General features: G+C 47.9%; 1 protein-coding gene across 1 annotated transcript; it reads right to left on the bottom strand.

The window, feature by feature from the left end:
- Positions 1–213: 213 nt before the first annotated feature.
- DCTN3 (dynactin subunit 3) lies at positions 214–12,027 on the bottom strand. The gene is made up of 7 exons (XM_049795712.1): positions 11,904–12,027; positions 11,683–11,767; positions 10,607–10,693; positions 9,949–10,032; positions 9,266–9,324; positions 1,330–1,389; positions 214–623 (listed from the first exon to the last, which is right to left on the bottom strand). The coding sequence occupies exons 1-7, from the start codon at positions 12,000–12,002 to the stop codon at positions 534–536; spliced, it is 564 nt and encodes a 187-aa protein (XP_049651669.1). The 5' UTR covers positions 12,003–12,027; the 3' UTR covers positions 214–533.
- Between the last annotated feature and the right edge of the window lie 2,426 nt (positions 12,028–14,453).

Here is a 14,453-nt window from a genome sequence, read left to right as displayed (position 1 = left end):
GCCGTTAGCCGACCGGCAGGTAGGTCGAGTTCCCAGTCCGGGCCCGGGGGCCCAGCAAAGCCTCCCGGGCAGCCGGAGGAAGGGAGCGGGGCCGAGCGCTGTGCCGCGGCCCGGGGAAGGCTGCGGGTCTGGAAGGGATTTACCGGCCCGTGGAGGGACGGTCTGCACGCGCCAGGAGGAGTCCTCGGACCCAGGGAGGCACAGACAACGCAGTCAGCACTGCAGGACTTTACTACACTCCACTGCAAGAGCAGGAAGGGAGTTTAAAATAGGTCACAAACCAAAACGTGTTTTGGGGAAGTGCAAGATTTGCAAACAGTGGCATATGAAGGGGTAGTGTGGCTTCGATTTGGGGCCAACAGCTCAGCCGTAGAGCCAGGGTGCTCCCCGAGAACCTGTTATGTCGCTCGCAGCATGCTCAGGCCAAGTGGGAAGGTGCTGAGACAGCAAGGGTGCAAGCTGTGCTGCAGCCTCTCCAGAGAGACCCACAGCCAGCAGGGTCCCCGGGGTTCTCTGCACTCCCAGCTCTGCCATCACTCTGCCACAGGCTTCACCTCCTTGGCCATTTCCAGCTGTGTCAGTATTTCATTCCACTGGACAAAGTGCTTGGAGAGAAGCAGGATCTGGATGTGACTCATAAGGAAAGAGATGTGGAAAACCCAGGGAAGAAACCAAGGTCAGAGCGCCCCGGCAGCAGTGTTACAACCCCGATTCCTTGGGAGAGGAAGCAGCCCAGGGCACCAGGCTGTAGGAAGCCCGTGCGGACTCAAACCATGCAGGCACTGAGCCGCTGCGCAGCACCAAACACCAATGGGCATCCAGAAGGCACTTCTGAACATCACGTAGAACTGCGTTTCAAGGGTCTTTCTATGGAAAAGAGCAGAGCTCCCCTACCCACCGCAGTTTTAGGATGTGTTCCAGCACTGGGATCCTATACAGCCAGGACTAGCCACTGTTTGGCTCAGGCAGGTCGCAGGGACCAGCAGTCACCTGACAGAGATGCCAGTGCACCTCTGGCCAGCGCGAGCTCTGCACTAGCACGCAGGCTGTGGCACTGCATCGTGCCGAGCTGCACTATGAGCCAATCCAGCGCAGGGGCTCTGGCTCGCAGGTGGCACCCTGCCCTTCCCTCCTCAGGGGAAGGCTGGGCAGTTTTGGCCCTCAGTTCCGCTCCTGAGAGGAGTACGACAGGGACATGGGTGTCACCATGACAGAAGGGGCACTGCCCATTAAACCCAGGACTGGGGATCCAACAATATGCGATGGGGGGAGGCAGCCCAGGAGACAGGTGGGCAGTTCAGCTGTGTCAGGCCAAGGGTCAAAGGATACCGTTTTGTTGTAGTCTTTAAGGAGTGCCTTGATAGTGTTGGTGAGATCGTGACGCTGTTCCTGTGGAGAGGGGAGCCACAGTGAGTGAGCAATAAATAAGGTGAAGGCCAGCTGTCCTCCCAGTCCACGACAGCATGGGGGGAAAATCATCCAAGGCCAGTACTGAGATTAGAGCTCAGACGCTGGCTCTGGCCACTCATTGCAGCCAGAAGGGCTTCAGCAGTCAAGGGGAAGGTTACGAACACCCATGCTGATGAAGCATCAGAGCCCCTGGGTGTAAAAGCAACTACGCCTTAAGCCTTACTGTTTCTAAGACTATTCATATTAGACATATAACTAATGATTAGAAATTGGTTTAGACATGATCATTAGAATGCAGGTGCTTATAAAACAATATGCATAAGCTGCTTATTTGTCCTATGTGTCTCCCCCTCCATGGCTGGCTTGAAACCCAGGCAAGCTAAATCAACAAAAGAAGGATCATACATCTTAGACCTAAGAAATGGGAGTAAGTGATTAACTTTAGAACAAGATAAATTAATAGAATAGCCTGAGTGATTTTCAGAAATTCAAAGGTGATCTTTGATGTGTAAGCAGGTAAGTGATTGTGGTGACCGAAGACCTTCTGCCTACGACCACTAACTTCAGAAGAACCGGGACATGAGAACTGATGAGATGAGGAATGATAACGACATGGGCACAGAGATCGACTGGAAAACTACAGAGACTTTGGACTGGGACAATGGGTGGTAAAAAGGTATATAAGATTGGGAAATTTTTGGAAGGTTGCCATTCACTGCAGCGGTGGCCCAACTCTTGAGCTGTTAATAAAGCAAGCCTAGAGAAACCCATGATTGAAAATTCTTTAGCAGAATTCGTGACCCAGATGGAACCCTAGGACACAAGAGAGAAAGAGAGCAACTGGGTATTTCTCTGGACAAACCTGTTACCAACACTCACTTGACGGCAGAAATAATCAGGGGAGTTCACCTGAGAGACTTGGGCACGGGTAATTCAAATAAAATTATCCTGGGAAACTCTTGTGTTTAAACTTGCAAAAAAAAATATTAAGAAAGATGGGGTCAGCACCCAGCGTTGAAAGGGGGATGCCCCTTGCTGAGGTTTTAGAAAATTGGAAAAAGATACCCTTGGCACAGACACTGCAAAAAAGGAAATTGATAATATTGTGCCAAGAGGAATGGCCATTCCTGATGAGAAATAGAGGAGGAGGGCCAATGGACAAGCGGCCTTCTAAGGGAACATTTAAATCCCATAAGCAGAAGATTTTGAGAATGATTTTGGAAGACTCCGGAAGTCAAGACATTGATTATTGGTACATTTGGTATAACTGGGCACAACAAGGGAGGAAAACTCCCTTGTTGAAAATGAGTAAAAGTTTACTTTCCTCAGCCCCCGAGGCTGAGGAGTCTGAGCTTTTCTCTAAGGGTGTTGGCATGTACCCAATGCATTTGGACTACATCCCAAACCCAAGAGCAGGTCTGGGTGCACCTGCTGAAGTTCCTGCAGTAACTGCAGTAATGAGGCATGAACCTTCGAAACAAGGTGATTTAGTAGCTTGGCAGTTGAAGATGCCTCAGCTGTGTGATGATGCTGAAAAATGTGCTCAGTTTTTATCGGGAATTGTCACTGATTATACCCCTAATTGGAATGATATGAGGACTCTGCTGCGAGAATTATTTCAGGCAGAGGAAGAAGAAAAGATTTTTCAAAAGGATAGAGAAATTGCTTAGAGAGGCCAGGGGTTAAACCTATGGCCTGAACAAAATCCGGAATGGAATCTCGCAACCACAGAAGGAACTAGGGCTCACCAAGCTGCCATTCAACAATTAATAGAAGCAGTTTGCCAAGCTGGTGAGAGAGTAACTAACTGGAATGTAGGCAGGTTTTAGAATGTAGGCAGAGACCTGATGAACATCTGAGTCATTACTGGGGACAATTGAAGGCAACTTTATTGAAATATGGGGGCATGACCTGTGACAATTTACAGGAGCCTTTAGCTATCAGTGTTTTTGTAGATCAGTCTGCTCCAGACATAAGTAAATATTTTAAGAAACATATGCCAGGCTGGCAAGGTGAGACATTAGCTAAAATTCTAAGTATTGCTGCCTTTGTTTTTGATGGAAGAGCTGAAGAAAGACAAAAACAGGAAGAAGAGAAATTAAAAATTGAAAGAAAGTGAGAGCGGAAAGAGAAGGAGAGAGAAATTGGACTGTTAGCTGCAGCAATTACTCAGAAATTTAACTCACAATTGAGAGGTTGGGGATTTTCTCTGGGGAGATTTAGAGGAAGAGGGGAGCAAAATAGAGATCCCCCTCTTTCCCAACATGCTAACTCTTTAGAGTGTTTTTATTGTGGAAATTTAGGACATATGCAAAGAGTGTCCACCAAGACCTGTTGCAACCCAAGGAGGACTTCCACCTGCCCAACCCCCACAACCTCATTCGCAGTAAAGAATGGTACTCCTCTTCTCTGGAAACTAAAAGAGCAATGGAACCTGTCAGAATCAAGGTAGATGAGGACGGTCAGATTTCTGCAAAGGTAAACGGTATTCTTGTGACTTTCCTTGTAGATACGGGAGCGACATTGTCTTTGTTAAATTTTGAAATCCCCCAGATGTCAAATGAAGATGTGATAATACGGGGGGGGGGGGGGTGGAAGAGATAAAATATTTGTCTACTCCTCTACCAGTAGTCTTGAATGGATGATTAGTCTGGGGAAGGTTTGTAATTTCTCCACACTCTCCTGTTTCCCTTCTGAGATGAGACCTCTTGCAGGAATTTGGCACGTTTATCTCTTTGGCACCTACAGGCATGCGATTAATTGTAATGGGTTTTGAAGTAATCCAACTTAAAGAACAAAAACATAGTGATTCAAAAATACCACCGAATTAGCTGGAGTTCCCAGAGAACTTTGGAGTACATCAGGAGGTGAAGTAGGATTATTGAAATCTGCTGAACCTGTTGTGATAAAAACAAAAGGAGGGCCTCCTCCTTCAATCCGGCAATATCAAACTATAAATGAAGCCATTCCTAGCACTGAAAAACAAATTGTGCATTTCTTGGAAAAGGGGATTTTGAAAGAATGCCGTAGTCCCTATAATACCCCAATTTTGCCAGTGAGTAAACATAGGACAGGTAAGGATGGAGATCCTGAATATAGATTTGTTCCAAGATTTACAAGCAGTGAACGAGCGTGTAATTGCTCCACACCCTGTGGTGCCGGATCTTAGTCTGATTTTAACCCAGATTCCAGTCTGGGCGCAGTATTTCACAGTGCTTGACCTTACCGGAGCTTTCTTTAGTATCCCGATTGCTGAAGAAAGCCAACCAATTTTGCCTTTACTTGGCAAGGGAAACAACTTACTTGGACCAGACTACCGCAAGGTTTTACCAGTTCACCAGCGATTTTTTCTCAGATTTTGAAAAATGATTTACAAGATTTAGTTTTTCCAAATAAATTGATTGTGGTGCAATATGTTGATGATTTCTTATTGGGAAGTAAAACTGATAATGATTGTATTCGAGATACTGAGTATCTGTGTATCCAACTTGTTAAAAAGGGACACCGTGCATCTCCATCTAAATTGCAGTTTTGCAAACAGCAAGTAAAATATTTGGGATTTATATTAAAGCCCGGAGTACGGGAAGTAGACCCTCAAAGAGTCCAAGCAATTCAAGAAATACCGAGACCAGTGATGAAAAAACAGTTGAAAGGATTTTTAGGACAGGTAGGATTTTGCCATCCTTGGATCCTGGGATTCAGTGAAATAACTAAACCTCTGAACGAAGCAACTCAAAATGAGGAAACAGAACCAATTGCTTGGGGCACTGAGAGGGAGAAAGCCTTTCGTACTTTAAAGGCTGCACTCTTATCTGCCCCAGCGTTAGGGCTTCCTGATATTCAAAACCTTTTAAATTATATCGTGATGAAGCAAAAGGAGTTGCAAAGGGAGTCTTAGTACAAACTTTAGGACTGCATGAGGGACCTCTTGCTTATTTTTCTTCTACGTTGGACTCAGTGACTAAAGGAACTCCTTTTTGTATCAGAGCAATAGCAGTTGCAGCTGAAATTGTTGAGAAAACCAGAACAATTGTTTTAGGTCATCTACTGTTTGTGTACCCCACAAGGTAGAAATTTTGTTAAAGCAATATGCGGAGAAAGCTTTGTCTTCACAATGGGTGCATAGATATGACATAATTCTTTTATTGGCTGATAATTTGAAACTGGAAAGGTGCAATACTTTAAATGCTGCAACTTTAATGCCTTTACCCTCTGACAGAGAAAAAGATAATGACCTGAGAAGATGACCTGAGAAATCAATCTTTAGATAACCCTGATTTGAACCTCTTCACAGATGGCTCATCTTACTATGAAGAAGGTTGAAGATGTACTGGTTTCACAGTCACCACAGAAACACATGTACTGTTGGCTGGATCTTTGCACCTTTAGGTGCACAAGGAGCAGAAATAATTGCTCTAACTGAAGCTGCTAAATATGCAACTGGAGTAAGAGTTAACATTTATACAGACTCTAAACATGCCTTTGGTATATGTCATGCTACAGGGGCTTTATAGAAGGAAAGGGGTTTTCTGACTTTGGTGGGAAAACCTGTTGCCCACGGACAACAGATCAAAGACCTCTTAGAAGCAATCCAATTGCCCTCTGAAATATCTGTGATCTATATAAAGGCACACACTCAGAGACAAGACATGATCGCAAAGGGGAATTCTCTAGCCAACCAAGCCGCTAGAGCAGCAGCACGACAGGACATGTCTGTTATGTCTCTGTTACAACATGAAATAACGTTTGAGCTCTCAGACTTAAATAACCTGTGTGAAGACCTCCCTGAAGAAGAACAACAATGGACTCGGCTGGGAGCCCACCAGTGAGAAGGGCAGTGGATTCTGAATAGCAAATCTCTCCTTCCAGAAGGGTAATTATTACCGATAACACAGTGGCACCACGAGAGGACCCGTGGGGGACCAGAGAGCCTAGTGCTCCGAATCCAGAGACTCTGGGCAGCCTCAGGAATTTATGCAGCAGCAAAAAGAATTTGTGAAGGATGTAAGCTTTGCAGACAATATGCCTCAGTGTGAATTAAACCTCCCAGTGGCAAAAGACCTCTAGCCACCTTTCCTTTTCAAAAACTCCAAACTGATCACGCAGACATGCCAAAAACAATGGGGTACTCTTACATGTTAGTGATTGTTAGCTATCAGGATGGGTGGAAGCTTTCCTGACCAGGAAAAATGATTCTAGGCCAGTAGTAAAAGCCTTATTGAAAGAAATCATTCCAAGGTATAGGGTTCCTGAAGTAATTGACTCAGATCGATGGAGTCATTTCACAGCTGCTATCCTGATTCAGATTAATAATTCTTTGTGGATTTTTAATAAATTTCATACTCCACATCATCCCGAATCATCTGGTCAGGTAGAATGAATGAATAGGACATTAAAGGAAAAATTAGTAAAAGTTTGTAAACAGACTGGTTTGAAATGGCCTGAGCCCCTAAATTTAGTTTTGTGGTATATTAGGAATACTCCAAGGCAACCAATTGGAGTTTCTCCGGCTGAGATCCTTTTTGGGAGAATACTTGCTGTTCCACGTATGTATGTGCCAGCAAAGACTAGCGTCCTGGATGGAGATGAACAGGTAACACAATACCTTTTGTATCTGCAAAATTCTTTTTTCCAAATGCATAACCATGCCTATTGGTATCAGGGAATAAGTTCTGAAATCCAAGTTCATGATATACAGCCAGGGGACAAAGTCTATATAAAGAATTTCAAAAGAAAAAAGATTTGAACCAAATGGGAACAACTTTATACTGTTCTACTAACTTCTTTTTATGCCATGAAGGTATCTGGGGAACAAAATTGGATCTATCGTTTGCAAGCACGCACAGAATCTGAAGCATAATGGACAATTGTAAAGTATTATTCCTTTTTGTACTAGTTTGTATTTTACCCTGGATTGACACCTTGTGGACAAAATTTGCATTGTGATACCGAGATGCCCTGTACCAATAGAACTGTTGTTATATATAGTGATCATTCTTTTCAACTTTCAGGCCAAATCACAGGCCTACAGGAAAAGCCTGGACAGGTCATTTTTTTCGGGTAGTTATCCAAAGACCAGACAGAGAGGCCCTATTTACTTGCTTTTTAATTTTCTCGAATTCCATGCTAATGGTAGAAGTAGACTTGACGATTCATGGGATACTTGGTCATTTGTTAGATGGTTGAATCCAGGTCTAGGAGTAAGTGAATTGGAGCAAGCAGTCTTCAGTGTCTCTGGAGAAATTGAAAAATTAGCAAGTTCAACTGCTCATGGACTTTTCACTCTCCAAAAAGAGGTAACTGAACTTTCAAAAATGACTATTCAAAACCTAATGGCCTTAGGCATGATTCTGGCTTCACAAGGTAGAGTTTGTACTGTCCTAAATGCAAGTTGCTGTATGTATACTGATCAATCCGGAGAATTAATGACAGATGTCCAGAAAATTTGGGAGGTTAGTGCCACAATGCAACAAATTCAAAGAGATGACACATCTTGGGGATTTTCTGATACATTCTCTTGGTTAACATCTTGGTTTCCAAATTTGACTACTTGGGTGAAAAAACTAATTGTAATAGTCCTTCTTCTTGTAATCATAGTAGTATGTGTGATTGTTTTGTTTCAATGCTTTGTAGGTTGTAACTCTAGGACAGTACAGAAAATAGAAAGACAAATGTGGAGTTATCAATAGGATCGCAGGAGTGCGATGAAAAACATAAGGCGGAATTGTAAAAGGAACTAGGCCTTAAGCCTTACTTGTTTCTAAGACTATTCATATTAGACATATAACTAATGATTAGAAATTGGTTTAGACATGATCATTAGAATGCAGGTGCTTATAAAACAATATGCATAAGCTGCTTATTTGTCCTATGTGTCTCCCCCTCCATGGCTGGCTTGAAACCCAGGCAAGCTAAATCAACAAAAGAAGGATCATACATCTTAGACCTAAGAAATGGGAGTAAGTGATTAACTTTAGAACAAGATAAATTAATAGAATAGCCTGAGTGATTTTCAGAAATTCAAAGGTGATCTTTGATGTGTAAGCAGGTAAGTGATTGTGGTGACCGAAGACCTTCTGCCTACGACCACTAACTTCAGAAGAACCGGGACATGAGAACTGATGAGATGAGGAATGATAACGACATGGGCACAGAGATCGACTGGAAAACTACAGAGACTTTGGACTGGGACAATGGGTGGTAAAAAGGTATATAAGATTGGGAAATTTTTGGAAGGTTGCCATTCACTGCAGCGGTGGCCCAACTCTTGAGCTGTTAATAAAGCAAGCCTAGAGAAACCCATGATTGAAAATTCTTTAACACTGGGCCTGCACAACTGCCTGCCTCTCCTCAGCATTCATGCTCTGCTTTTGCCCCAGAATGGAAACTCACAGCAAAATGCTGAAAGGGGGCACAAGGCTCTGCCCAGGCTACTCACTGCCAGCTCCAGGAGTGCTCAAACGAGGAAGGAAAGCTGAAGTGACAAGGTGACAGTATCAACAGCCTTCCAGAGACTACAACAATGGAAGAGTGCGATGCTTTACCTCAGTGTCCCAGTGAAAGGGAGAACACCAGCTGGTTAAACCCACTGCCACTTATTGTCACTCAAACCTTTGTTTTGAGCAGGGTAGGCACAGTGCTTTTCTAACTCAGACTCAATTGTCAGAAATCCTGGCTACTTCCCCCCCCAAAGTGCTTAAACTTCTTTAAGACTGCGGTATGAATACCCTGGGATTGAAATAACCTGCTATAAATGAGCAATTCAAGCAATTGCAAATACAGGGGTGTCAGTACAGCCACTGACAAATGGTTCCTCCTCCCTGCTCGTCAAGACCGTCAAGAATATTCACGCTACCTGTTGCTGTATGTGGATTTGAGAGAGTCGCTGTAGTTTGGCTGCGTGGTCAGGAATGGCTGAAAGCACAGAAGAAAAATCCATTTTGTTTGTTTTACAGCACATGGGATTAGATTTCACCAGCACATCACAGCATAACTCCACTCACTGAATGCAAGTGCTGCACACCACAAACACACCTTTTAAATGATACCTCCCCCTGCGGCTACCCTGTACATTAAATACCAAGTTTATCTGCTAACTCTTTCTGGATGGCAAGAGTTAGGGGATGCCCACAGTGAGGGTTAGTCAAGAACTACATCAGAGTAAACTACTTGGATTAATGCTATGGCGAGCAATTAAAAAGGCATCTCTGCCTATACCAGGAACTGGGATGTTCTGGACATAAAAGAGCTCATTGGCAGGAATGGGCTGCCAGGCACCATCCTCTCTGCCCAGCTGCTGTCTCTAACCTGCTCCCCGACCTACTCTTATCACCTCTTGACCTTGCATGGAACGTTAGAGCAACATGAGGGAGGAGCAGACATATCACTAAGTTTGTACCTACTTTACTCACACTGGGTTGTGCACTTAGCTGTCCTCTCCTCTAGTCTGAGGCTCAAGAAAAAAAAAAAAGAAAACAGGATAGGCAACAGCTTGCAGGGTGGCATGTGCAGCTCAAACTTGCTGAAGAACATGCATACCTTGGATACTGGCACCGTCCAAGATGGGCTGGATGTTCTTCACCTGCTCCAGAAGGGCTGCTCGGGAAGGAATAAACTGCTCCTCTGGTTGGGGAGGGACAAGAAGCACCATCAGTAAATACAAGACGCTACTTTGGCTTTTCACAAATACTGGTGAGGTAACTTTTCCAGCTGATCTAGCTATACAGAAAGGGGCTTGTTTATGACTTTATTTAGACTTTTGTGTTGCTCATCCCTGGATCTTGGTGACTATACCAACACAAGGCTGAACCAAATTATTTGGGGCAAAAGAGGTAGAACACGAGGCTAGGAGGTATTTAAAATACATCCAAAACTCTTCCATTTTTGTCACAGCCCAGAGAGTATTGGAAGTTGGGTGTTCTAGCTCCAGTTTTTCTTTTCAACCTTTTATTAATTCAGGGTTAAAATGATCAACACTAAAAAGACAGAACCGATAAAACTGCAGCATGGACGTGCACAAGGGAGCGCTATGGGTGACAGACAACCTTGTACAAACGATCTCTGATAGCTCTGAAGAGGGTGCCTTGCCAGATCTTTACAACTAAAGAAAAGAAATCCATCTCAACCCAGCTTAGGTAAAAGACAACTTTTGCAGTGCTAAAAAACCTCCCCCGTCTCTTCTCATTTCATGCCATACCTGACAAGATGAACTGCAGCTTCATGGCATCTGGAACAGCCATTCTGTCAATGTACTGAGGGTCGAGGTATTTTATTACATCTTCAACTAGAGTGAAAAATAGGTTGGGAGACAAAAAGTAGAAGAGACATTACTGCATTTACAAATGCCATTTTCCCCCATGTCATACTTCAGGTTACTTTGTAAACACTGCCCCCTTAGGGTCTTTTTTTCCAGATCCATGAATTTCTGTAGCATTTGAAAGTATCTGACGTCAGAGCACTGTGACCAAGAACTGACACATAGCTCAAGCCAAATAACTGCTTTGTTACAGACACCTGCAACACTTGTTTTTTATTTGTACAACGATATTAAACGTGAGTGAAATCGGCTACTTCTTGCCCTCAAAACAAAACCAGCCAATAGCCCTCCATCCTGGTCCTTAAAGTCATCTACAAATACACGGTTTACATTTTTACGCTGAACTGCCACTGCGGCCTTGGACCACAATGACCTTCCCTATGCAGCCTGCTCCTTCTGCAATACCAGACAGCAGAACTTGGCCAAGAGACGGCTTTGCAGGACAAAGTACCGCTCCCAGTGTCAGCTCCCAACATCCCCCAGTTTGGAGGTGGCTCCTCAGAGCTGTCCACCAGTGGCTGTGTGTGATCCTTACTGCTCCCACCACACACAGAGGGAAAAGCTGATCTAGTGTGCCTGAGTAGTCCAAGCGTGCAAGAAGTCATTTCAGAAGCTCATGCTCCAACAACCTTCAAGGGCTGCATTTCAGGCAAAGCAAATCACTGCGCTGATGCAGGCAGACAACAAGCAAATAATGCGTTGCAGCAGCCCGTTCCCCACCCCCAACAGTTGAGTGGGAAAATCGCGAGCACAAAGACCTCACTCAGTTACTTACTTCTCTGCCAAATATGCAAAACCAACAGCCCCAAATCAAAGAGGCTCACACGGGGAGGGGGCAGAGGGGGGGAAGGGATTTTGTTTAGAGGGGCGAAACGCCACACGGGGGTTTCGAGCTCCCCCAGCCTCCTCCCCCCCCCCGATTCTTCGCGGTACTCCCCGTCCTCGAGGCCACTCACTTTTCTTAAACAGGATTTTGATCCTCTCCCTCTTGCCGGCGATATTGCTCAGTGTCACCTGCACCTTCACCAGCTCGTCCGCCACCTGCAAGGGTTACAGAGGAAGGGGACGGGCCTGTCAGACCCCGTCGGGCCTGGGCCTGGGCCTGGGCCTGGGCCTGGCATCCCGAGGGCCGGCCAGAGCCATCCCCCGGTAGCTACGGGCTCCCCCACCCCGGCACCTTGCGCGGCCCCCGGGCCCTGTCACCGCCGAAGACGCGCCGCTCCAGCTCCTCCAACCGCCACTGCAGCCCCTCCAGCTCCACGGCCCTCGCCGCCATCTTGTCGTCAGCAGGAAGGAGCCGCCCGACGCTTCCGCCCCGCCCCTCCCCGTTGCTATGGAGGCGCGTTGCTAGGGGCCGCCGTCGCCGTGGAGACGGAGGTCGCCGGGGCGGGAAAGGGGGGCGGGGGCGGCGGGGAGGGGAAATGGCGGGGGGGTGGGTGGGGCGGGAGGTGCGAAGCCCCTCTCAGAGGCAAGGAGGGGAGGCTGCAGGCGGTCGATGGTGATTTGCACTGCAGAGGGAGGCATGCAGGCCCCCTTCCGTCCCCTCCCACCGCCACCCCGGCGGTCGATGGCCGCTTCATTCCGGCGTGGTCCTCCAGGAAGAAGGCGGCCGGGTATATTAAAAGAAATTGATATAGCGATCTATGGGCCGTGCGGATGCAGGGCCTTTGAAATCCAGGAGGCTGCCGCGGGCTTTCCCCCAGGCCTCAGCCTGCCCGGGTTCACCTTTCTCCTATCGACCGCTGCAGGTGACGCTCAGGAAAATGTGAGGCACTAATGAATGCAGCAGCCAACCCCAGACCCACCACTGCCTGCAACTGGCCCTCGCAACTGCAGGGATCTCTCGAAGGCACGAGATGAATTCGGGGCAGCAGCGTGCACCACAGTGAAAAGCCCAGAGACTTTCCAAACTGCAGAGGGAGAGGTTCAGGAGTCTTCAGAGCACCTTGCGATGTTGCCTGCTCTTTGGGGCTCAGCCTGCCACTGCCCTGTCCGTCGTGCCCACGTAACCTCAGCGGTGTCAGAGCTGCCCCAGGCTGGTGGGCAGTCTCTGGCCCTCATGGGCTGTGAGCACGGGACTGGGTGTTGCACCACTATGCCCCAGGGAACACCCAGTCAATGTCCCAAGCCAGGCTTTTAGGACAAACCCACCTGATAATAGCGAGTACTTTGTTAGCACAGCTGGCAATGGGGGCCTGATGGCTTTGGGAACCCTCCCAGTGCCCTTTGCCAAGAGCAAAAGCCACTGTGCCCTGAAAAAGCTTTGTCCTTCTAGATGTGTTCCTACAGGGAGTTGTACAGGGCTGCCAGGCTGTAGAAGGGAGTTGTGGGGTGTCCCAGGGCCCCAGCAACCTCTATGGCCCCCCAGATCTCCCTGGAGAAGATGTGCAGAAGATGTGCACTTGGGCAGGCAGGAGGAGCCAGCTGAGGCTTCGTGTGCTCTGCCTTTTTTCCCAGGGATCGATAGCTGGGCTGTGGAAAAGGGATCTTCAGAGGGGAAGAGCAGCGCTTTGTTCCACAAAGGAGACAATAGAAATGGCTTCATTAGCAGAAGTGGCCGAGGGCTGCCGAAGGGGCTGGGGGCTGAGCACACAGTGCTGATCTGTGTTTAGAGGGTACTGGCTCCATGGCCAGTGTCCAGCATGATGGGCAATGCCCATGAATATACAAATGCCCATGCTAGAGGGTCCAGATCACCCACTTTCCCAGTGTGAGAAATTCAGGCAGTCCTGGGAATCAAGCACTGGGGGGCTTTGGGATTGGAGGACATCCACCTTTTAGAGTGCTATCCAGCCTGTGAGACTTGAAATGGGGCTGAAGCCACAGCACTGGCTGCCCACAGCCCAGAAGAGTGTGCAGCGAATCTGACCTCCCCGCTCCTTGGGGCTTGAGAGGACGCCTTCAAACCAATCCCCATCCCTGGAGCCTGCAGTGGCACACCGATCCCACGGTCGCCTGCCAGCACTAAGGCCCGATCCAGCGCTCCTCCTGCTAGGCTGGATCATCACCGCATCCTCTGTAGCCTCCCTCCCGCTCAATTACAGGCCCTGCAGGATGCGGGAAGTGGGCATCGATCAGGGCTGGTTACTCAGGTGACAGCAGCTGTGTCCCCGAGCCACCCAGGGAGCGTGGCAACACACATCACCCCCTGAGCTGCGTAAGGAGTGGGGATGCGGGCCTGCGTGTGTCTTCCTGGGTAGCAGGGTCCCTGGCGCTCGATGAGCTGCGGACAGCGCTGCCCGGCAGTGACAGGGGACATAAGACCCCAATTAAGGCTGCATTGATCCCACTCTGGCTCTGCTTGGCGTGCTGTGCTGTGGCCGCAGGAGTTCTGTGCCAGGGCTTAGCTGTCTCGCACCCTGGCACACCTACCCCGGAACAAACACCCTGGGACCATCTTGCAGCCTGGGGCACACACAGACACACTCACAAACGCACAGGCACAGAGGGAAACGCCACTGCAGCCCGGTGCACACAAACACACGCACACACACACAGGAAGCCCTACTGCAGGCTGGTGCGTGCACACACACTCTCACACACACACACACAGTCCCACGTTTGCAGACCCCCTCGCCCCCATAACCCACCTACAGGGCCCCCCTGACCGACCCCTCGCAGGGCAGCCCTAGGGTCCTCCGCAGGTCCCCCCCCGCCGTGTCCCCAACATGTCCCCACCGTGTCGTGTCCCCTCCCCTCCCCCTCTCGTGTCCGTCCCCCCCGTGTC

Source organism: Accipiter gentilis, chromosome Z, assembly GCF_929443795.1.
Source record: "Accipiter gentilis chromosome Z, bAccGen1.1, whole genome shotgun sequence".
Taxonomy (NCBI): domain Eukaryota; kingdom Metazoa; phylum Chordata; class Aves; order Accipitriformes; family Accipitridae; genus Astur; species Astur gentilis.
The sequence above is the reverse complement of the archived record's forward strand: the minus strand, read 5'-3'. Positions and strand labels throughout refer to the sequence as shown.

Bases quoted from the DNA above. Each gene is read 5' to 3' on its own strand.
- DCTN3 (XM_049795712.1), bottom strand. From the start codon at position 12,002: ATGGCGGCGAGGGCCGTGGAGCTGGAGGGGCTGCAGTGGCGGTTGGAG. The intron at 11,768-11,903 runs GTGCCGGGGTGG...TAACCCTTGCAG, and splicing joins GGGCCCGGGGGCCGCGCAAG to GTGGCGGACGAGCTGGTGAA. The intron at 1,390-9,265 runs GTAGCGTGAATA...CCCTCTCCACAG, and splicing joins AAATCCACATACAGCAACAG to GAACAGCGTCACGATCTCAC.